The following is a 24,973-nucleotide window of genomic DNA, read 5'->3' as shown; positions in this document are numbered from 1 at the left end:
CACAAATGATTCAGAGGTCACTCCTCCCACGTCACCATCAAGTCCTAGAACGGCCTCCCCCTCCACCTGTGCACCTTCCCTTCTCTGAAGGACTTGAGAAAGCAGCTCAAGACTTGTCTCTTTGACCGTCATCGCCAGCTGGACCATTCATCCAGCACCTGGAGACCCCCCGGGGTGACAAGCTTGCACTCCACAAGACCCTGATTGATTGAATGAATTATATCTGAGTTTTTTCATCAGCTATGCCAGGTGTTCCTGCAAAAGGTATGTGAGGTGCAAACTAACACGCATTAATGGGAGGTTCTGATCCAGCCTATGGAAAATGGGTACTTGTCAGAACAGACTTTAATATTTAATATCTGGTTGTACAAGCACATAATGCAGAAAATTGGTTGAGTGTACAGATGTTCCTAATACACGTGTGAATATAGTAGTTATAGGCTGATCCCTAATTGCTACACTCAACAACATGCAGATGCCCAACCGTTGAGATGATGTGGATGTGAATAGGCTACCTAGCATGACGTACTAGGAGATAGCAAAACCGGCTGGCGATAACTTATTTGCATTCCCAAAAATAACATATAACACCCTTCTTCCACCCAGCTGGAGGAGAGTGTTGAAAAGATGCTCAAAGGTATGGGCATGGATGTGATGGGGACTTGTTTCTAAACAGGCCATTTATGGACTTGGAGGAATATAGAGATATGGATGTCACTTCTATAATGGTGCTCCGGCTGTACTACAGAATAAGGCAGGTTTTGAAAGCTGTCTTCCCAAAATTCTCCAAACCTTGTCAAGATATTGCCATACCTACTAAAATGACTCAGAGAGGATGAGCTGGTAAGATGACTGCTTTCAGGTATACATGTGAATAGAGGCAGTTAGAAACTGGAATGTCCCAGGGTATGCAGCTAGACCTGCGTGGCAGCGTGGTTTGGGGTGTTCAGAATCTGAAGAATCCTGGACATGCGGCTGTAGGCAGGTTAAAGCAATTCCATTTAGTTACAGTCACCAACTGTTTAAATGTGTTCATGTATACCTCACTTGTGGATAAATTATTTGAGGATTGTATTGTATATTGCACAAATGCAGGACGATAAATGGCCCTTTCCTTCATATTCACGGCTCTGCCCTCCGGCCCCCTCCCCGTGTTGGAATTCTGGAGTGAGGCTTTTGATTATTTATATACAGTGGTAGAAATTGCCGTTGCTCCAACCCCCATGTTAGTTCTTTTAGGTTCCATGGAGAATGTTCCTCTCAAAAAGTGCATAAATGTGTGGCCATGGCCTTTCTCCATGCTAAAATGGCATGTGGTAATGCACTAGATGAATGGTAGGTCGCATAACCATATAGAGCATGCAAACATTGTACATCTTAAGACATAGCCAAAAGACTGTTTGTGGTCATTCATATCCTTTTTTTTTGCAACAGAAGACATACTGCGTTTTGTAGGCCTGCAATAGACTGCATTTTAGAACATATCTGGTGGAAGCAGGACACAAAGTGTATAAAATGTAATGCCTTTTTATAACAGTGTATGCAAATGTACAGAAGAGACTATAATGAAGTAGGTTGCATGACAGTGGTAGGTAATGTATGTCTTGTTGCATGTTTTGTCCATTCGTGCAAAGAGTATGTGGTGTTAAAGTATTAAAAAATGTAAATAAAAACTTGAAAATCAAAGCAACATAACACAATTAAACATTGCATATCACAACAAAACAGTCAAAACAGAATGCAACACATAACCACAGTATAACATAACAAAATCATATTGCAGTAATTTTGCACAGAAACACAGCAGAATAAATAATCAAAGAACGTATCACCATCACATCCAAATCTCACATGAAAATGTGCACAAACAAGGGGGGTGTGGTTTGGCCACGGGCGAGAATGGCCGCCTGAGGACGAAGCTCCGCGCGCGAGTCCGATCTCATCCTCAAGCAGCCCTGCAACAGCTTCCCGGAACTGCAGGACGCGCAGTCCTGAGAGGCAACGGATTTTCTCGGTGGGATTCGGCGGCCACGGCAATATTGAACGCGGAGCCATTTAAGGCCTGCAGCTGAACGCTCAGCCGCGGCCCACAGTGAGAGGCCCGTCCGTTTGGTGACGCGGCCTCGGAGGAACCTACTCAGCGGCCGCATCCAAGCACAACGCGGCCAGAGATACCAGCTTGAGACCGGGCACCGGAGCGGTGCAGGGGTAAGAATCAGCAAAGATTGGAGCCCCTCTCTCCCTCTCCCCCCCCGCTCACACTCATGACCCACGAGCAGCGTTACAATCCAGGATTTACTCACCTCACAGTCTAGCATGAAAGTAATGGCCCAGCAGTGCTCAAAAGGGAACACGTGGCTCCAGATGATTCCCGATATGTGGAACAATTAATGTAGGACATTCTTCAATAAAAGTTATCAATCCCTAACTGCAACACGCATGCTTTAAAAGGAGAAATTATCTCCATGCAACTCTATGATAGCAACCTGGTCGGCCCTTACCAAAAGGATCGCTATATCCCCCCCGCCCGCCGCAATCTGCTGCTCTGCCCAGAGGCCCACAGAGTAAGAAGGCGAACGTGGTAAAGAGGTGCGATACCACCAGAGAGACGGAGTGACAAGACGAAGGTGGTGAAGAAGGGCAATGCCACCAGAGGGACAGACTGAACGGAGGAGAGTGGTGGAGAGGTAAAATAACAGCAGAAGGACAGAGTGAGAAGACAAAGGGGGTGAAGAGGTGGAATACCACCGGAAGGACGGGGTGGGCAGGCGAGGGTGGTGAAGAGGTGAAATATCACCAGAGGGACGGAATGCAATGGAAAAGGTGGTGAAGAGGTGAAACACCAGTAGAAGGATAGAGTGAAAAAACGAGGGTGGTGTAGAAGTGAAATAACAGCAGAAGGACAGAACGAAAAGACAAAGGTGAGACAGGTCCCCATACCAGGGTACCACAGAGAAATAGGGATAGGCTCTGATACCTGATGACAATTTCACCTTTCTCAACTCAGTAGGTACTCTGGTGCAGTTTAGAGGCTACCCCCTCGCTGTAGACCCCGTCTCCTTGTCAATAACCCCATTGCCTGAAGACGGTCTGAAGGTAGACTCCTCATACCACCTCCTCCCCCCACCCTCCCAACCATTGCCTACGAGGACCAATCTCCTGCAACAGACACGGCCTCAACGCCTAAACTAACAGGGCACAACTCACCCTCACCACGTGCCCACACAACAAATTCTGCCCTCCAGAGACCCTCACATCCTGAAGGGCATGCCCAACGGGAAGCCCTCAGGCAAACACTCCAGACAACTCCTGTTCTCTGAGGCTATCACTCAATCAAAAACCATGGCGGCACAAACAGCAACACCTGGCCCAACGCCCTTGCCAACGGACCCTCCTGCCCTAGAAGCCACAGAGCGTATACTGCAGGAGATTGCCTCGGTGGGACGTCATCTCGAGGCAATGGACCTGAAGATAACAGACTTAACCATAACCTCCTCCCCCATCAGAGCGTATATAGCCGGCTTCAAAGAAACAGTGGATGCCCTAGACCAACGACTCACTGCTGTAGAGGATCAAGTGGCGGCATTACTAGATCAGGAAGCAGAACTACGATCACTGGACGATCACTCAGGTCACTGACTGGCATGAATATCCGGCACCCTGAAGGAATGTCGGATCTACATTCAACAGCAGACCTATCTATCGTCGGACAGATAAGTGGCATGCCCAACAGTTCTAAACTACGATTGCATCTTTGAGGGGGAGGGACCCGGGCAGTTTGGGATTCAATTGACACCCTCCAACCATGGGACGCAGTTTCTTAATAGGTGTTGTCTGTTGATTGGGACATTATTAAACCAACTCAGGGCCATAATTGATCTTCCTACACTGATATATAGTAATAATTCTAAAGAGTATAAAAATTGTTTAGAATATGTCATTTCCGAATGTATACTCTTCATTTTATTTGTTTATGACCGACCCCTCCTAATATGTGTACTATGAGGTTGAACACACCTTCCCCCCGGAGGTATCTTTAGCACACCTACCTTTACAACATGCTATGCCACTAAAGTATAGGAAAGACTGCCCCCATGTTATCATATTGTCCCCCTCACACGCAACAAATAGGGAAAATAGGCAGGGCACAAGACCACATAGCTCCATTATATCATTAGTAAACCCATAGATCCCTTATACACACAGTCCTTAGACTCTAGGCCCGGGAACAATTCTCGACGACCAGGTTGCCACTAACGGAGACACGGTGAATAACACACGCTTAATCGGACTCTTGTGGTAAGACCTATCTCAGACAAATGCAATAACAACACCGTGCACACCCAATGTCCCCCAACATAAAGCCCCTGCTCTCTCTGAGTCTCCACGTGACCCCCCACAGCCTGCATTATTATACACTTTAACTTATGATGCTAGAAGCACTACTACCAAGTACATATTAATAATCCCACATACATACCGCTAATGCCCCGTTATTTACATACGTGAAACGTAACGTGTAACACAAGGAGGCTGTCTGATGGCCCCTCACAACTATTTAAGAAATACCAAAACGCCCCTCATTACACTTATACCCCATGACAATATCCTTCCGGTGCGTGGACCCTACAGGTTCAAACCCGCAGATTAATAGTTTATAGGTAGCAAGTTTTTTCTCTCTACAGGTTCCATCCCCATCCCTTCACCCACTAGCGCCCGAATCAATTCTTCTCCATTTTCAGAGCTTACTAACCCTTCCTCTAATCGTATTGACTTTCTTTATCCCCCTGGTGACCGAGGTCCCTAGACACACCACACCCTCACTCCCTACACCACTATCCCTGCTACACATCCCGGAGAGATTACTCCCCATCCGACACCCCGTCCCCTATTATTTCCCCCCACCCCCTCCCCTTTCCAATCACAAAATCCAGATACATCCTACAGAGCACACCTCACCCATAAAGAACCATGGGAACGACAACCCCGCTCACAATCCTTTCCTGGAACGTACATGGTATGACCCACTATGTCAAACGGCAGAAGGTACTATCCTATTTACGTTCTAAACATGCCAATATTGCCCTATTACAGGAAACGCATCTCACCTCAGCAGAATCTGAAAAACTCAGCAGAGACTGGGTGGGCAAAGTGCTCTATAGTAGAAGGCCACCCATGCCTGTCGAAATACAGGGTACTGGAAGGAAATGCGGGGTGGCAATCCTCATACGTTATTCGCTACAGTTCCGATTTTTTAAAACATGGCATGACCCAGAAGGACGCTACGTTCTCGCCAAAATAAGGGTAGGCCTCTCCACAATTTGCATAGGCTCAGTATACGCCCTGATAGGCTCTAAGCGTACTTTCTTCCTCTCTCTCAACCGACTACTCACGCAGATTGGCGCCTCACAGTACATACTGGGAGGAGACTGGAACATTGTACAAGATGCCATTTTTGACCGTACAAGTGGCCTCAATGTAGGCAACAACGCAGACCGGGCCCTTCTACGTGACGTCCTCTCTGACCATGGCCTATTGGACTTTTGGCGTCTACTACACCCCTCTGACCGCCAATACACCTTTCTCTCCTCGGCCCATGGGACCCAATCGCAACTAGATTACTTCATGATCGACCAGAGACTGATGCAATCGATTAGCGTATCGGACATCCTTACAGCTGCACTATCTGATCACTCCCCGGTCCTAATAACATTGGAACGAGGGATGATCAGACCCGGCCGTAAACCCTGGCGTCTCCCCCACATCTAGATATAGAACCCCAAAGGGAAAGGAACAGCTTAAAGCTCATTTAACCACATACCTCAAAGGCAACTATTAGAGGCCAGCTAATGAAGGACGCTGCCATTGCCAATGCTCAAAAAAGAGATCAACAGGCCAAACTGGAAGACAGGATAGCTCACGCGACTAGGGAATATACGCGAACCCCTACTTCACTTAACCGCCGCTATCTAGAACAAGCTAAAATGGAACTCAACTCCCTCTACACTTCGCGGGCGGAATATGCATTACAAAAGCTAAAGGGCCGCCACTATGAGCACGGCGAGAAAATGAGCCATCTTTTAGCTGCCCAACTACATCAAAGAGAAGTTACTCTAGCAATACCAGGGATTACGACCTCCTTACACACCCGCAGGCCATTGCGAACGAATTTGGCAGCTATTACCAAGCCCTCTATACCCAAGAAACAGTAAAAGCCACTGACCGCTTAGATGCTTTCTTGCAAAACGCAAAAATGCCCTGTCTTACGGCCAAAGGTAGGGCACTATTAGAGGGCGACATTAGTAAGGTCGAGATCCAACAGGCGATAGCCAACTTATTATACCACAAAGCTCCAGGGGAAGATGGGTTCCGAATTTTATAAATGGACCCGGACCAATACTGTAGAAACCCTATACGAAGCTTTCCAGGGTGCCGATCACACGGGATCCTTACACCCTATCTCCAACAAAGCCACAATCACAGTTCTAACTAAACCAGGGAGAGATCCCCTTCTTTGCGGAAGCTACCGCCCTATTTCACTACTTAATGGAGACACAAAAATACTAGCAACAATATTAGCAACGCGACTCAAAAAAGTCATCCCCTCCCTAATCCATACACCCAGGTAGGCTTTGTACCGGGCTGCTCATCGAGGAACCATCTTCGTACATTATTTCATACCATCTGGACAGAACAAGACTCACAGGAAGAGGCTCTTGCCCTCTCATTGGATGCCGAGAAGGCATTTGACCGAATAGAATGGTGGTATCTATTCGAAATCCTAAAACGCTTTGGATTGGGGACTAACTTCATCAATAGAGTACGATTACTCTACGTCTCACCGACAGCAGAGATAAACTGTGGAGGGTTTCTGTCTGACACCTTTCCGATATATAGAGGAACTCGGCAGGGATGCCCACTGTCCCCCTCGCTATTCTTATTAGCTGTAGAACCTCTAGCGGCGGTAATTCGGAGCTCTAACCTAATATCAGGAATTCCAATCCCAGGCAGATACCTCTATGTAGACGATATTCTGCTCACCTTTACTGACCTACCCAAGTCTCTACCAGCCCTTAAGCAGATATTAACGGAATTTGAACATCTCTCGGGCTACCAGATTAACTGGGATAAAAGTGAGGCTCTACCCCTATCCCCCATAACAGTCAGTTCCTCACTACAAGGCTTACCGGTTAAATGGAGACACTCACACCTTCGTTACCTGGGCATAGATATAAATAGAGGCTTAGAAAAAATAGTGATGGATAATCTAGATCCCTTAATTAATTATATGAAATGAGATTTCGAGAAATGGAAACAACTAGGATTTTCGGTGTGGGGCAGGGTGCAAGCAGTACGAATGTACTAGGTATGCTCCCCCTACATATACCATTAGCCCTCCTCCGAGAGATCGACCGCAGCATCTGTGCCTTTGTCTGGGGATCCATGCGCCCACGACTGCCTAGAGCCACATTATTAGCCCGGCGTGAATTTGGAGGTTTAAATCTCCCTTCCGTAGAACACTATTCTTCCACGTTACACCTATCACAGCTGACCCTCTTACTTCCGAATGTACGAGACCCACCACCCTGGGTGATTGTGGAAAGAACACTCACAAAGGCTCCTCACGACCTCCAGATAATATATAACACAGGCCTGATGGGCCAACGAACCATCAACCCCATAACTGGAGCCATGAGGAAAGCCTGGCAACAGGCGCACCGCTCTCTGAAAATAGACCCATATCTACATGACAGAGCCCCCCTATAGGGCAATAGAGGGTTTCAGATAAGGGGTAAGACTATTCATTGGAGAGACTGGTATCTAAAAGGCATCATGAGGATAGACCAACTCATCTCTGGAGACAGTTGGAAGACGTTCAGGGAACTTCAGGACGAATTCAATCTCCCCGAACACTATAAATGGAGCTACCTACAATTACGACACTGTCTAGTACAACGGCTGAGACGCTCGGGCCAACGACTCGCACAATCCCCAATACTTCAATACCTGCAAACATGGGGCCAATTAAAAGGGGCCGTATCGGGACTACAGGCTGTGCTGAACTGGCACCTTTTCTCACTGCCACTACTCAACTCCCTTAAGGCTAAATGGCAAACCCGCCTACAGAAAGATTACGACCTAGAGGATTGGGCTGACCTTATCGAGGCTAGAGATCGAGGAGCCCAAGAGGCACGCCTAAATTTCTGTCTTTTCGAGACTCTACACGACTGGTACTGGACCCCCCAGAAGCTATGTGCAGCACAACTGCTACCCCATGCGTCCTGCTGGAGATGCCCTCATACTCATTGTGACCTCACCCACATCCTGCATGAATGCACCGCCATACAACCCTTCTGGCCGGCGATAGGACAAACTCTTAGGGAGGTCTTACCCTTACCACCAACACTCACACCATCCCTCAAACTCTTACATGATACAGAGGAGCTGCATCATCTCTCCCGACCCCAAAGCCGATTATTGCACACCGCACTAGCTACGGCTAAATTATGGATCCTCAGACACTGGCGGGCAACAGCTCCTCCCTCCCTAGAAGAGTGGATTGGCTCAATGTATCAGGCGGCCTCCCATGAGGCCTCGTATACGATTTACAGGACAAAACTGACATATTTTTACAAACATGGTCACCCTTCCTACCCAACCTAACGAACTAAATTTATCCTGCGAAGATCTACAGCCATCTAATCTACGCAAACCTAAAGATCACCACTTCCCCATTAATTCACATAATATCACCCTCCGCTATATCATATCCCCCTTTTATATTCCCTTGATGGAGTCGCCGCAACAATGACACTCTTTTTGATTATCCCCCTGTAACCCAACTCTGTATAGTTGATTCATGGTTTCAGTTCCAACGCCCCTCCACCCCCCCACTTCTACATCAACATTTCCAGTAACCTATTACCATCACCACCCTCCCTATCTCCTAACACCATCATCTCGCCTGCCCTGAAACCCTGACTCTATTTGCATCACCATTACATCCCCTACCCCCTTTCTATAATCTCGACCCCCCCCCGGCCAACATCGCTCTCACTATTATCACCACGATCATCATTATTATTGTCCTTCTTATTATTATTGTTATTATTATAATTGGTATCATTATCCTTATTGTTATCACCATTCCTTTCTTCTCAGGATTATTGCCATTCTCTTTCTCCCCAACACTATCCTATCAAACTGAATTCCCCCTGCTCGCAGGAATACCCACATCCGTAGCACTAGATTATTTTATCGTCAAACCAACTTGTGCTGCAAAATATTCTCCCACATATTAGGATAGAACAACCCATCTGTTTTCGATTAACACCCCTCTCATGGAGACCGCCTCAATCTATTCCTCACACATCATTACCCCTCGAATCTTGACAACCCCCTCCGTGCAACTACCCTTCTTTCGGTCCCCTGAACTCCTTAAAGAAGGGCTATTACTAGGGATAGACACAAATAACTATACAGCGACCCAATCCCGTGAGAGACACAAATTATGCTAATGAGAGGTTATTAAACAACTGCAGAATACTATCACTAACATATGGGTACCGTTCTATAACAGTACCACGGTATGGATGTCTCCGACAACTATAGTTATATCGCATGCTGACGAGACTTGAACACCCTCCCGATCTCTACATCTTATTTGTTTGTTGACATGAGCCCATTATGCTAACAATACTGGCTCTCAAATGTAAATATTAACACTGATTTCAATTGCTTTTTCATTTGGTATGTCTGTAAACAGTGATTATAAACTGTAAAGATTGTATACCCCCTAAAAGGTGGGATTCTGTTTGCTCTATGTACCTGTCCAATGATACGAAATAATAATAAAAAATTACAACACAAAAAAAAGAAAATGTGCACAAACATTTTTGCAACATAATACCACCTTCAGAATCCTATTTTTTAATATGGTAGTAAACGGTCTTAACTCACCACCAAGGACATGAACTAGCACCAGTCAAAATGTTCTGTGATCTGGCCCAGAGTGTTCTTCCTCTATGCTTGAGCGAGAAACCTGACTTCTCACTTATAGATTCCTTTGTTTCAGCATAAGCTGCTCATCTCTGATCCCAATCACACATTTGTGCCTATTAAAAAGTGCTGTCCAGGCATTTATGTCATTTTTAAACGCTGTAAAAAGTGTGACTATTAATACTTATGTAATGGTACTCAATTTACGATCCAAGGATGGTGGTTTTAGTGGAGACGTGTGGAATTTGAACCTGCAGAGTCTAGCAAGTGTCAGCGGCAAGGAAATGTTTTTTAAGGGTTTGTAAAATTTATATGGCACTATTGGGGGCAGGCTATTGTATACAAGTAATGACTGGATGCAGAAGCCAAAAAGTCAAACGTTTAACAACCATTATGTTTTGCAGGTTTCTGGCTTATCGTTATGGGTGGGTGAAAGAATGGAATCCCTAAGTCGATTTCCTGTCTGGTTAATTGTCTTCTTAGTGTGTATATTGGTGACAGCTGTAACAGAAGTAGCAAGCAATCCAGCCACCATCACAATATTTCAGCCAATTTTAACTTCACTGGTAAGTAATTTTTTATAGCACAATTTATCCAATTTTTCTTTGCGTCAGATGCATTGCTCATGGCCTAAACACTTGAGTCCATCAGCCTCTGCCAGGCTTAGGCCATAAACAAGGTAAGGAGGGGGGAAGGTGAAATCTTGTAGCTCAGGAAGACCATTGTCCCCCTTATGGGGTAAATCTCACCTACAGCCGAGGCATACTGACAATGTGTAGGACACATGCCTCTGTCGGTACGCATCTGCCGACATGGGAACCCTGGTAGATCCTGTTGTCCTAGGTGTTTCTGTGGCATCCTCAGGCTAGTGTTTCAGGCCGCACAGTACGCAGATTTCACTTGGTGCACCTTGAGGCGCCGCATGGTCGTTAGTGCAGGCCTCAGGCTTACAATTTCGGTTTCCTCTAGGATATAGAGAAACAGCCATTTTTATCCCCTAGACAAGGTGACTGCGCCATTATGCACTGTGTTGTACTCATGTATTAGTGGTTGCCAAATGTAATTAAACACTTAAAAAAAAGTAATTGATATGAAAGAGTGATTTAAAAGAAAAAAAGTGTAAAAGGTGCTGACAATTTACCTTTCTCATTGATGGAGAAGAACAAAGGGTAGTAGTAATATGATAGCTTTTGATTGGTGGATTTTAATCCCTTTACTTTGCTTACATTTTTATGGACTGAGAAACTAAATAATTTTGTTTATCGTCATCGAATTAGAAGGAGCTTCCAAAATAACGCATGATTCTCCTGCCCTTTCTTCTTATGACAACAGGGGAATTGCCCACCTCCTATAACAAGCACATGCAGGCCCTGGATCCCAAGACTTCTTAGAACTGACCTACTAGAACTGAGGGCTAACCTCCCCTGCCTTGAAGCAGCATCACCAGATCAGCTGCAGGATCGGGCCTCAGCCGTGTGGTCACAGAAGGAGGGGCGTGCACTGTGGGCCATTAACTGGAAAAAAGGCCCAAGGACAATCGGGCTGCACTCAGTGGAGCGTGATAGCAGTGAGGGGGAGGATTCAGCTCTTTGTGGGCCCCTGTTGGCGCTCCCTGCTGTGGCCTGCCTTTGCAAGATGCTTGTTGGCACTGCCTGGGGCCCTGTCCCATAAGTGGAGACACCTATGGACCTCTGGTTGTTGCCTCTGACTGCCTGTATGCTCGGACGCATTTAAGTGACTACTCTGTTTTGGACGCTCTGAAGGTCCTGGTCGGGAGTGTTGGGCTGTGGAGGTTCTTCCTTTGCAAACTGATTGACCTCGGGGGGGGTGGTCCCTGGTAAGGGGTCCCCCTGCATCACCTACAGCCAGTTAGCTACCACCTGCAAGAAGGGGTTTTATTGCACCCTCTTGGGAGCCGACGGCAGGGTCAAGAACCATACCAATGAGGAAGGCCACCAGGAAAAGGGACCAGGATATTCAGTCCAAGCTTAAAGTTTCTTCAGCTGCAGAGAAGGAGGAACAGTCTGAGAGGGCCTGCTGTCCATGACGGTAGCAGATCCTACACTACAAGACATCCTTCAGGCCATCACGGCCTCACAGGACGCACTTGAGACTAAGGTAGATGCCCAGGGAGCTGACCAGAGCCTCCTGAAGGATGACCACAGATGACTAGCCGAGAGAGTCACAACAATGGAGCGCCTGTTAGGAGACATCCCCCAAGACAAGGATGCATGAACGTCTCACCACCCTAGAAGACAAGATCAGAACATTAGAAGTTAGAGCAGGGGACAGCAAAAATAGATCAAGCAGACAAACCATCTGTGTTATTGGACTCCCAGAGCGTTCTGAAGGGGCGAATATGGTGGCATTCCTTGAGAAATGGTTATGGCTGTATGTGGCATCCAAGGGCCTATCCTTCTTCAACACCCTTGAACAAGCTCATAGGTTACCGTCCGGGCTGCTGCCACCTGAGTCGCCTCTGAGACCGGTGGTCGCCTGGTTCTTGTATTATGGTAATCAAGACCACATTTTGGCACAGGACAGGGCTAGAGGATACCTCAATATAGATAACAGCAAAATCAGGATCTTCCCTGGCTTCACAAAAGAGGTCCATTAGCAACGCTCATCCCTGCTAGAAGCCAAGAAACAGCTCTGAGCCAATGGTCTACAATATGCAATGCTGTTCCCAGCTAAGCTATAGGTGGCGGCAATGAGTAGGGAAGATAACAGTCCAACACTCTCTCCAGACTCAGGAGCAATGGAAGACTCAGCAGGAGCATCTGACTCAGGTCAGAGACATCTAGTGAACCATTGCCAGTAAAAACTCCACAGACAGCCTATGACCTCATTTAGAGAATTCAACATCTTAACAATGTCTGCAGGGCAGGGGCCCGCGGGGGCAAAACAGATCACTGTAGATCACTGTTGGGCACCTTACCACACCAAGGCCCTCTCCCCGGGACACCACCATTATGCTTCTGTTACATTGGCTGCATGGGGGGACCACAGAAGCGGTGTCGGGCACCAACCATTTCACACCCTCACCCCCACATGTTGCGTGAGCATCTGGGGATACAGGTATGATTTAGTGAGACAGTACTTATAAAGCGCACCAATTCCCAAGGGTGTCTTAGTGCTAAAAAGATCTAGATGCAGCTATAACAGTATCCTCAGGCAAATGATATCCAGATTTCAGAAAGGGGGCCAACATAAAAGAATTAAAAAGACGTACCCTACGCTAAGACCCACTAAAACAATTTATTAAAAGGGGTATGTAAATAACCAGGTTTTCAACAGCTTGCAAAATGTCTTATAATTCAGTAGATTTCTAAGGTAGAGAGACATTTTATTCCATAACTGACTTGCTGTGTGGACAAATCCACAGCCACCCCATGACACTTGATTTATCTTGCTAACTGATACCAGGTGGGATGTTGATGATCTTAAATCTCGAGCTGGGTTAAACCATCTGATTTTCTTTCCTAGGTAACCAGGTTTAGCACAATATAGAGCTTTGTGACCCAGGCACAGTGCTTTGAAAGCCATCCGCCTTTTTATTGGGAGCCAATGGAGGTCTTCTAGAGCATTTGCCTCTGACAAATACTTTGGCACTTTCTTAAGAAGATGTGCAGCTGCATTTTGCAGAATCTATAGTTTTTCAAATACTGTTTACCTTGCTCCCATGTTTAGAGCATCACAGTAATCAATCTTAGACTTGACCCCAGCCATCATTACAGATTTTTGGTGCTCAAAAGGGAATGTAAGGGAGCACTTTCTTTATAGTCTTGAGTCAGAAGAAACAGGATGAAGGAAACTTGTTAACCTGCACCTTATAAGATTAATCAGTGTCGAGGAGGACCCCAAGGTTCCTTGCTTTGGGAGTGGGGTTGGAGGTGATCCCAAATCTAGGGGCCACCAGGAGGGGCCCCACAAAGTGGAATCTTTGCCATAAATAAGCACTTCCGTTTTATCAGATTTGAGTTTTAGACAGTTTGAAGGCATCCAGGTTTTGAACTTCTTAGCAACCTCTTCAGCATTACCTTGAACTAAGACTACAATCTGAGTATCATCAGCATAAGCTGATGAAGCAAAACCATAGGATGAGATTAGATTGGCCAAAGGGGCCATGTAAATATTAAAGAGGGTAAGGCTAAGTGATGACCCCTAAGGAACCCCACATGGGAGGAAATAAGACTTGGATTGAAAATCCCTGAGGGTTACTGACTTCTTTCCTCTAAGAAAGAAGCAATAGGCTTGTGAGTAAGCTCTGAAATACCAATCTTAGTTAACCTGTGTAATAAAACAGAATGACTGACTGTATCAAATGCAGCAGACAGATCAAGCAGGATCGCTACTGCTCTCCCTCCATTATTCTTTACAGATCGGATTTCTTCTGAGATGGCAATTAAAGCTGTTTCTGTGCTAAAACCAGGTCTAAAGCCATGTTGTGTTGTTTACAGGGGAGTATGTTCTTCTAGATAGTGTGATATGCACATATTTACATATTTTTCCAGCAGCATAGCAGGAAAAGGGAGTCTAGAAATACGGCGATAATTTTTCTCCAAACTAGGATCTAGTGAGTGTTTTTTCAATAAAGGCAAAATTGATGCCCTTTTCCAGCTAGCCGGAAACTACTAGCTAGCCGGAAAAACTAGGATCTAGTGAGGGTTTTTTCAACAAAGGCAAAATTGGTGCCCTTTTCCAGCTAGCCAGAAAAGTGCCAGTTGAAAGAGCCAGATTAAATAAGATAGTTAGAACTGGTGTGTTGCAATCAGCAGCATCCTGCATAACTTTGGGTGGACACGGATCCGATGGTGCCCCAGATTTTACTTGATTAATGAGCTTGACCATCTGGTCCATGCTCAATTTGGGAAAGTGATCTAATCCAGCTGGTTGAGAAATGAGGGGGGATGCTGTACTAAAGTCAGACATGGAGATATTTGCATCAAATTCTTTATAAACTGCTTCATCCTTATTTCTAAAAAAGTCGGCCCATTCGTTACAAAAATCCTGACTCAGGGGAAACCCCGGAGAGGAGCATGGCGTGGAAAGATATTGTACCACTTTAAAAAACTCTTTAGAGGTTTGAGGCCTTTTTTATTTTGGATCTAAAATATTTTTATTTTTCCTCCAGGATCACATTTTTATATTCCCTGATTGTACCTCCATATGTGTTTTTTCTGTTTTCACTGTAATCTCGTCTCCACTCTCTTTCCATTCTTCAACATTTTTGTTTAAGCATTTTTAAAGCTGGTAAAAACCAGGGAGCCGATGGTTGTCTCATATTAAATCTTATTGTGTTTTTTCTGGCACTAAATTCAATAAATCCCTACTTAACCAATCTTGGTAATAAACCGCAGTTATATTTGACTCCGTGCCAAGATATGGTGTTGTCTGATTGAGCTGCCCTGTTAATATTTTATTATCTAATTTTTTCCACTGTCTAACAGTTTTAAAATGAGCAAACGTGGTACTCTTTATTGATGATAGTCCTGAGATATTCTATAGGAGTTGTATTGCCATGTGATCAGACCAAAACAATGGCATTACATTTTCAATTATAAGGTTGGAGTCACTTGATAAAATGTCATCCAAGGTATGGCCTAGTTTATGAGTGGCCATAGTCACCCGCTGAATGCAGTCAAAGCAACGTAAAGCTTTGATTAAGGTTCCTGCATCCTTATCTCTTAAATCTTCGAGGTGAAAACTTGGGCTGTTGTATGATGAGTTCCAAGAAATTACAAATTTCTTCCATAAATGGCGTCTTAGGTTCAGGTGGTCTGTAAATTAATAGTCCATGAAAGGTATATTTTCCAGTAACCTTGCATTTAAATGTAGGCACCTTGCAAGTCAATAAAGGCGACGGTTTACATGACAGTGTTAGGGAGTCATGGTGAATTATGGCTAAACATACTCCTCATTTGCCCTCTCTATCCAATCTACTAATGGTATAACCATCAGGCATTGCTTCCACTATGTCTGGATTGGAGGATTCATTCAGCCAAGTTTCAGTAAGGAATACCAGACTGGCTTTGTGGGAGTCTAAAAATTAAAAAAGTTTGATCCTGTGTTTAACCAATGATCCCGTATTAATTAAAAAGCAATTAAGGACGTTATTCTTGTGACCTGTCGACCCAAACCTATTAGGAGGCTTTCGTTGTTTTGTCAGGTTGAGGCTACCCACGTTTAACATATAATTGCAGACAGTGAAACAAAAAGAACCAGAAGGTGCCTCCAGATTGAATAATGAGCAGTTTGTGCACCTACCTAAGGTGTTGAGTTTGAATAAAGCCTCCTTAGAGTACTGAATTACAGGAAAATGATCAGGGGTCCTGGCGTATGTCACATTCCGGATGCTGACGGGCACAGATGGGCTTGACTTTGCTACGCCTGCTGCACACGCCCGCTGCACAGTCAAGCTCCCATCTTGGTTTAAATAGTCTTCTGCACTGAAGACTAGAGCGTCACCCTCACAGTTCATAAAATGGAGCCCGCCCGCTCTAACAGATGGAAACGGGATGCCAAAAAGTGCAAAAGTGCAAAGCAGCAATATGAAATTATTTAAAATGATCAGCTTCTTAAAAAATGCTCCCCAGAGAAGATATCCGTTGTGTAAATTGCAGAAATGCTGTCTAGATCAACAAACATTTGATGTCCTTGTCCATGAAACGTATGCCTCCAGGTGGGGGGGTGGAGCTGACGATGTGGAGATTAGCCCCACAGCAACAAACTAAGAACCGCTTACCTTATTCCAAATGACTACCCCCTTGAGCTATAAAATACAAACATGAAACATTAGGGGGATGAACTCTATGTTCAAGTGTCATAAAATATTTTTTCACCTCACTAGGCAGGGTGTCCAGATAGCGCTACTCCTGGAGACCCACCTTGATGCCAAGGACGTACTAGCATTATGACGTAGGTGGAGAGGCCAAGTGTATTACACAACATATTTTGCCTTTGCCGGAGGGGTCCTCATATGTATAAAGTTGGGGATTCCATTCGAATGCACTAGACCCCCAACAGACCCCATTGGCTGATATGTAGTGATCACCACGAGATTAGATGGCCAAGATGTCACAGTGGGGAGCATATATAGCCCTAACATTGACCAAACAGCTTTTTTGGCCACCTTGTCCAATCATTTGGCCCCACATCTGAAGGGTTCAGTCATATTGGGAGGAGACTTTTACTGCATTGCAGACCCAGCCTCAGACAGATCGCATCCCCCCCCCCATGAGACTCAATGGTATACCAAAGCGACAGGGCCTTCTCTGCTTGGCAATCAGAATAGGGCCTTATCCACTCACGGAGGGCCCATTATCCAAGAGAATTGGACTACTTGTTCTTCTCCCCCCTGTACGATATGCTCCTCATATGCTTGGACAAGGAGAAGGTGGCAAAAGGGGTGGGAAGGTTACGGTGTTTCAACTATAAAAATTATATGGTCTGGGCCCTTGCAGAGGGAAACCGCAAGGGTTCTCTCCTGGCGTGGCTTGTGAACCCGGCTAATAGGGGTTCATTGATAGTGGAGCTTGTTTACCAGATGTGCATAAAATAGTGCATATATCTGACTATTTAACCAGGACTATATTGGATCACCACCTGCTATGGTTGGACCTACACTGGAGCTGACCTTGACCTCCCGTTCCCACAAAGAGGCTGAGATCCAAACTATTGGAGGACCTGGTTTTCCGTGACACAATTGGTAGAGCCATAACATCTTACTTCGAAGGATAATGAGGAGTGCACTGCATCTCCGATAACAGAATGGGAGGCTTATAAGGCAGTGATCAGGGGCCGATGTATCTCTGAAGATAACGGGGTACGTTGCACGTTGCTGCAGGATATTATAACAGCGGAAAGAAAGCTGAGAATGCTAGAACAGTGCAGACCAGACAACCCAGGGCTCCAGACCGAACTCTTGGAGGCCAAGGAGAAGGTGACAAAAGTGGTTGGAAGGTTACGGTGTTTCAGCTATAAAAATTATATGGTCTGGGCCTTTGCAGAGGGAAACCACAAGGGTTCTCTCCTGGCGTGGCTTGCGAACCCGGCTAATAGGGGTTCATTGATAGTGGAGCTTGAGACTAGCCAGAATCGCAAAGTCTACCTACAGAATGATTTTAATCAGGATTTTAATCAGGTAATGCTACTATTCTAACTTATACTGCAGTACGGTCACACCAACAATTATGGGCATCCAAGAGTTCCTCTCGCGGGTAGAAATTCCAACTCTCCTACTTCAGTCAACTGAGGCCTTAGGCCAAGGTATCACACTCCCGGAGGTCTGTGCTGCAATCAAGAATACTGCCCGAAACAAGCGCCGGGAAAAGATGGCCTCCCCCTTGAAATTTACTTGTCCTGTGTTGAGGAACTGGCCCCTCAATTGGTCGACCTCTGTAAAGTGACTAAAGAATGGGGATTGCTCCCTCTGTCTAACCAAGAAGCACTCATTATTCCCCTCTTGAAGCCAGGGAAACCACCCATGGATGTCACCGCTTATCGTCTGCTGTCAGTGCTGAATATGAATTATGAAATACTCAGCAAGATCTTAGCTACCCTCCTTCGGCATAGGCCTACCCTTGTCCACCGGGACCATGCAGGGTTTATACCAAGCCGAAACACTGCTCTCAATATACGAAGACTATTCTCAATTTTGGAGGCAACTAACTATGATAAAGACCAAGCTGCAGTCTTTGCCGTAGACATTGAAAAAGCTTTTGATAGCTTGGAATGGCCCTACCTCTATGAAGTATTATGAAAATTTGGGTTAGGAGATAACTTTGTGACCTGGACCCAGTTGCTTTACGCAACTCCATGTATGAGGTCTGGGTGTGCATGACCATCTCTGAGAGTTATGTGGTGAAATGGGGAACACGACAGGGCAACCGGTTGTCACCCCTTCTTTTCGCACTCGCCAAGGAACCTCTTTCATGTCATGCCCAAACTGGAGATGCCTTTGCAGGTTTACATGTCGGGGTCATATGCAATATATTGCACTATATGCAGACAGCCTCTTGTTATTCCTAAGAGACACCGGTGGAGCTCTGGTGGGGCGACCTCCGGGTGAACTGGCAAAAATCGTGTATATTCCCCACAACAGCCACTAGAACAGCCCCTGACGGTATCAGCACCCTGTAATGGGAACCATGTGGTTTATCCTATTTGGGAGTACATGTGTACCATGACCCGCTAGATCTTATGGGGTGAAAATGTGTGACGGGCCATGCGGGGACTCCAAGGTAGTATGGCTTTGTGGAGCTTGCTGCCTCTGTCGGTGCCAGGACATGAGCTCTATTGAAGATGATAGCCCTGCCCCGTCTCCTCTATGTCTTCATCACCCTTCCACTGTGGATCCCAGGAGTGATTTTCAGGGAACTAACCTCTCTTGCCACAGGCTTTCTGTGGGGATCAGGCCAGAGGAGGGTGGCCCTGACCACACGTTAATGGCCTGTGACGGAAGGAGGAATGGCAATCCCAGACTTTGAGCCCCACTATCTGGCAGGACAACTTCAGTGGCTGACCCAATGGATAGTGAGTCAAACTACGCCTGGCAGGGAGGTAGGCCCCTTTACCCCAGATACCCATACTCTGGTGAAGACACTGCTCTGAATATGCCATCCTACTGCAGACAACTCCACCGAGTTTGGGGTACTGCGCCGCCACTGGCTTCGGTGCCTCTACCGGTCCAGATCACCAATGCCCTACTACCTGGATATAGTGCTGCGATTGGTGGCGTAGCTGCCTCATGGAGGTGATTGGAGGGAATCTCAGATTGGGTGGAGTTGGGGTGAATCACTACAGGTGCACTGTACAAAGCAGCGGTTCTTCTGCCCTTTGAGGACTTGCACTCAAAATAAGAACTGCCTCAAGGCCATTTCCTGTTGCATAGGGCAGTCACAAGGGCGATCAGTAAACACTAGAAGCAAGGGCAGATAAAGCCACTTAAGTCAGGAGTATGTCAATATTTGACAATTGCAACGGGCACATACAAAGCAGTCACCTGTCCCTAAAGGAGTCTGTGGTGAGATTTAATGCTACCCTTAATTACCCTTAAACAAAATGGAAGGAGGACTTGGAGACCCCCATCACAGATGAGGAATAAGAGAGCATCCTATCACATATACCTAAGGCATCAAGAAATGCTAGATTTAAGCTCATTAACTTCTATGCCCTTCATAGGACATACCTTATCCCGGGGAAGCTCCATTGTCATTTTGGGGTGGTGGATGTCAAATGCCCAAGATGCGGGGAAGGGGCTGTCAAATTTCTTCATGTGCTATGGAGTTGCCCATGCTCAACGGAATACTGGGGTTCTGTCACAAGAATGCTAACCAAGGTAGTCGAAAGAGCCACTCCATGCGCTCCCAGGCATTGCTGTTAAGTTGGTTCCCTTACACTGCTAAAACAAAAATCACAAGCTGTTTTCAGGACCTAGCGTCCCTCTTGGCCAAAAGGGAAATCACTCGAAATTGGAAGACCTCAAGAGGCCCTAGATAGACAACCTGGAGACAGGAGTTGCTAAAATGGGCGGGTTACGAGAGCATAGTGAGACTCAGAGAAGCCAGGGTTCCGGTGAGGGAGAGAGCCTGGAATACCCTTGTACATACCCTGGAGAATACAAACCCCCATCATACAGGCGATAGGCCTCCTACCCAATAGGTAGGACACAAGTAGGGCTCCCCAAGTACAAGAATAGGATTCTCCACGTCATCTATCATAAGAGTGTATAATAGTTGAATGACATTATAACTATGGACATTTAACCGGGCTAATCCTTTCCACTACCAGACTGGAGACAGACGTTAGAATGGTTGAAAGGTGCAAAGCGCGAGGAAAGGGGGAGGTGGAAGGGGTGGATGGATTTGTTGGGAGTCAAACTCTTTCAAGACTAAGTTGGAGAACAGTGAACGACAAACAATGCTTCTCTGCAACCAACTGAGTTATTCACTGGCATAACTATACATCATTCCCGCTTGTATCAATGTGATTCCGTACTTCGTGACGCTGACTATACTATCCTGTACAAGACATGCATTATTATGAAGGCAGAGGGCGACTCCCACCTTGTTTGTTTGATTGTTCATCTATTCAAAATCTAATAACATATGTTTTAAAAAATCTACTGATTATGGTAAATCGTTTTTTAATATATTGATCCAAATAGGAAGAAACTATTATGGTGGTTGGATCTATACAATCCTTTGAAACTGACAATAATAACTACAGATGCTGTAGGTTGGGGTGCAAGGATGGGGAAGAGTCACTGCAGGCGAAGTGATGTCCCCAGGACAGGGCTCACACCCTCAATAGGAAGGAATTGGAAGCCATTGGGCTAGCATTATTTGGTTTTGCACCTCTGTTGAGGGGAACGCTTTTGTTAGTGTAAATAGACAATATGACAGGGGAAGCTTATATAAAAAGGCAGTGGTAAACACATTTAAGGGCCGTGTTAATGATCTCTTTAGCAATTTTTCAGTGGGAGAGACACATCTGATTTATCTTTCTGCAGTTTATAACCAAGAGCTGCAGAACATGAAAGCAGATTGTTTCAACAATATTATACCTCCATATATGTTAGCAATGGGGTCCCCTGTTATAGACCTGTTTGCTTCTTGGATGCTCTTCTTCCCATTTTTTGTGTAGGTACAAACAAGGAGAATACCTGGGGTCTGGATGCTTTTTTTGCTATTGGCTTTAGGAACAGCCAAGTTTTCAAACACTTTCTAGAAGAAGAGCGCACAAAGGCAAATACAAATAAATTTTTATGGACAAATAAGCAGGACCAATGCCCTTTATGGCTTTGATAGCCAGGCAGGGAGTTTAAAAAAAACACTATTCTGCTGGATAAGTAGCCAGTGAAGCGTAGGAAGTAAAGATTTAATCAAGGATCTGCAAGAGAGATTGAGAATGACATGAGCTGCCATATTCTGTCCTATATGAAGCCTGTCTAGAAGGTAAGCTGGCAGTACTAGATATGTAGCATTGGCATTGTCCAGGCAATAAGAAATGAGGGCCTGGACCCTGGTTTTGCGAACAGACTTGGTCCAATGGAAGAATTTTGCAGATATCCCAGAGCAAAGCCAAACACTTAGAGGCTACCATAATGATTTGTGCTGTAAATGAAAGATCCATGTCAAATAACATATCCGGATTTGTGGCACAGAAGGAGGAAGAGGGTAAAGGACTGAGTTCTTCCGACTACCATTTAGAACACTAGCTTGAACTGTTAGATGCAAAGAGGAGTATCCTGGTTTGCGCCACACTGAATTAAAAAAAACTGCTGTTAATCCATTCATAAGTAGCCAGCATACAAGGGGAGAAACTACTAAGTGTTTGTCATCCAGTTTGTCAGAGATGGAGCTGGCAGTTTGAGTATCATCGGCAAAGAGCTGTGTATAACGCAGATCTACATACTCCTCAAAACCCTTAAACCTTGGTTCCCTTCAATAGGAAGCCCTATAATGTCAGAAATTAATTCAGTTATTAAATGATTGTTGCAATTTTGTGACTGGTTCCTGAGGCCACTTGTCACCATGATGTCTTCCTCCCTGAAGGATACCAAAGATGACCTGAATCTCCTGGAAGACCTGACTATTGAGGCAGATTTTACCCTATTTATCACCACTGATATAGAGGCACTGTATACCTGCATACCCCTGGAAAGTGCCCTGGAGGTAGTGGAACCTATACTTAGAGACATAAAGCTGAATTCCATCACACACTTAGATTTTGCAATGGAATGCACCACAACATGTCTCACAGGCTATTTCGAGGATGATGAAACCGTATACCATTGAATTCAGGAAACATTGATGGGCAGCACCTTTGCCCCAAGCCTGGCCTGTTTATGTTTACCAATTTGAATGTGACAACGACAACACTAATACCAACCCATATAAGGACCAGTTAATACTATTGCAAAGATATATAGATGATGTGCTGATCATCTGGATTGGGAATAAGGCTACCGATGTTGAGCTAATTCAGTAGTCAGCACTCATTCTTCAGATTCAGTGACACCATTAACCAGAACAGACTTATGTTTTTTGTCCTTAATACAGAGATGAAAGAAGGCAAATAAAAAAAAAAAGGTTTTTGAGAAACCTACAGACAAAAATGGTCTCTTACGTTTTGACATCGTTCATCCAAGACCCCTCAGAGAAAACCTCTCCTTTGGGCAATACTTAAGTTTCCGGCATAACTGTTCAAACATTCAGATGTTCGATAAACAGGCAGATGCTTTTACCAAAAAAAAGCTTACAGTACGACTATAGCTGAGAAAAATCACTAAGAGCAAGAAAACATTTGTGTAACAATGACAGACTCTCTCTTAGAAGTCCATCATAAGCAAAAATCAGAGAAACTATCATGTTTCACTACCTTTTCAATTGCCTCAAACAAAGTCAAGAATAACATTGAAAAACATTGGAGTATTTGCTGAAATACTAGTAACAATTACCCCTCCCCCCCACCTTCGTGTAAGAAGTACCAGGGACAGGCTGATTTGTACTAGGAGTATTACACCAACACCAACCATACCAAATTCCCTTTGTGGCTTACCACCAGCTACAGGACACTGCACATGTGGCAGGTATTTAATATGCTAATTCACAAACACATCCAAAAAGATAGACATTGGGACTAGTTGACCATGGATAGTTAAGAACCATACAAACTGTAATAGTCAAAATCTAGTTTACGTGGCCAAATCCCCATGCAAACCTGTGTGTATGACGTCTCACAAATTATGCATCAGGAGCAATGCACACCATAGCAATACAAAGTGTAAGAAAAGCTCAACTAAAATAATGAATAATGATTAACAACTTGGAAAAGAATGACTCAAAAATGATGTCAGGTCGGTGGACGGTGGTCACAAACCCACATAATAACACACTAACGACAATATAGCTTGGCTACAGGTTACTCTAAAATGAGTTTGAAGCCTAATAATCTGTATGATATAGATGGCATATCACTGGTATAAGCCCACATGTACTTTCACCCAGGGAGTTCATGTCTAGTAAAATAAAGCCTGTAATTTATAGGCATACATGACCTCCGCCCCACCCCTAACACCCCCCCAACACTCTACTATGGTGAATAACAAAGAAAAAACAAAAGAATAGACACTGCTGATGTACCCTTATCAAATATGGTCTCCAATTCAGCAACACTTTAGAATACACAGGCAGCTCATACATACTTTCACATGCCTCCTTTGGCTTCTAAGCACTGTGCTTCCCTGTATTGTGTGACATTCAGTTAGATCATTAGGTTCATAACAGTGGGCGCATAGAATTGCTACAAACCCCATCATGCAGCAGCAGGTTAATCATGAACACACTCCTTTAATACTCCACTGGCATGGTTCTTTTTAAATTTAACATTGCACATGATCCCTCCTGTACCCTCAACAAACAGTAGGGTATTAGCCTTTTGAGAAATAGAGGGTGTGTCCCTTCATATGCTTTCCAGGAATGATGACCAGGTACTATATTTCCCAGAGGCATCGACCACCATACTTTCATTATGTTACGGCATGCATTCGAAGGGCCCATTGTTGCTGTTAAACGTGAGCCTCATTGCAACACATTTTCCTCTGGAGGGTTCGGAAGCCATTCTAGGTACAACAGCACGGTGAGACATTTGACGAAGTAAGTGCATGGCAGTGCCCTGAGCACAGTAACAACTACCCACAGTCCCCTTATAGGTACCACTAGTTGCACCTCTCAATATGGGGATTTCTCCCTCTACAGCGTGCAACTATAAGGTGTGCCTGGTGAACTCCTCCATGGGGCCTTATTATGCAGTATGTATGAGCTGAAGTTCCTTGCCTTCATACATAATTTGGCATCTTTTCACCTGTTTGCAGTGGCTTGCAGTGTATACCCTTCATGTGTTTTGAGTGCAGTGGCACAGCAGCTAACTTAGCATGTGACAAGAGGCAGTCATTACTTCTTGTGTTGTA

The 24,973-nt window shown here is 45.1% G+C and overlaps 1 protein-coding gene across 1 annotated transcript in view; it reads left to right on the top strand.

The window, feature by feature from the left end:
* The window catches only part of LOC138284580 (solute carrier family 13 member 4-like), a 413,185-nt gene that overhangs the window by 333,815 nt on the left and 54,397 nt on the right, over window positions 1–24,973 (top strand). The window contains exon 14 of the mRNA XM_069223513.1: window positions 10,404–10,565. Within this exon, the coding sequence (XP_069079614.1) occupies window positions 10,404–10,565 (162 nt within the window). The remainder of the gene's footprint in view (window positions 1–10,403; window positions 10,566–24,973) is intronic.

This window comes from Pleurodeles waltl, chromosome 3_1 (assembly GCF_031143425.1).
Source record: "Pleurodeles waltl isolate 20211129_DDA chromosome 3_1, aPleWal1.hap1.20221129, whole genome shotgun sequence".
NCBI lineage: Eukaryota > Metazoa > Chordata > Amphibia > Caudata > Salamandridae > Pleurodeles > Pleurodeles waltl.
This window is presented reverse-complemented; position numbering and strand designations above follow the sequence as displayed.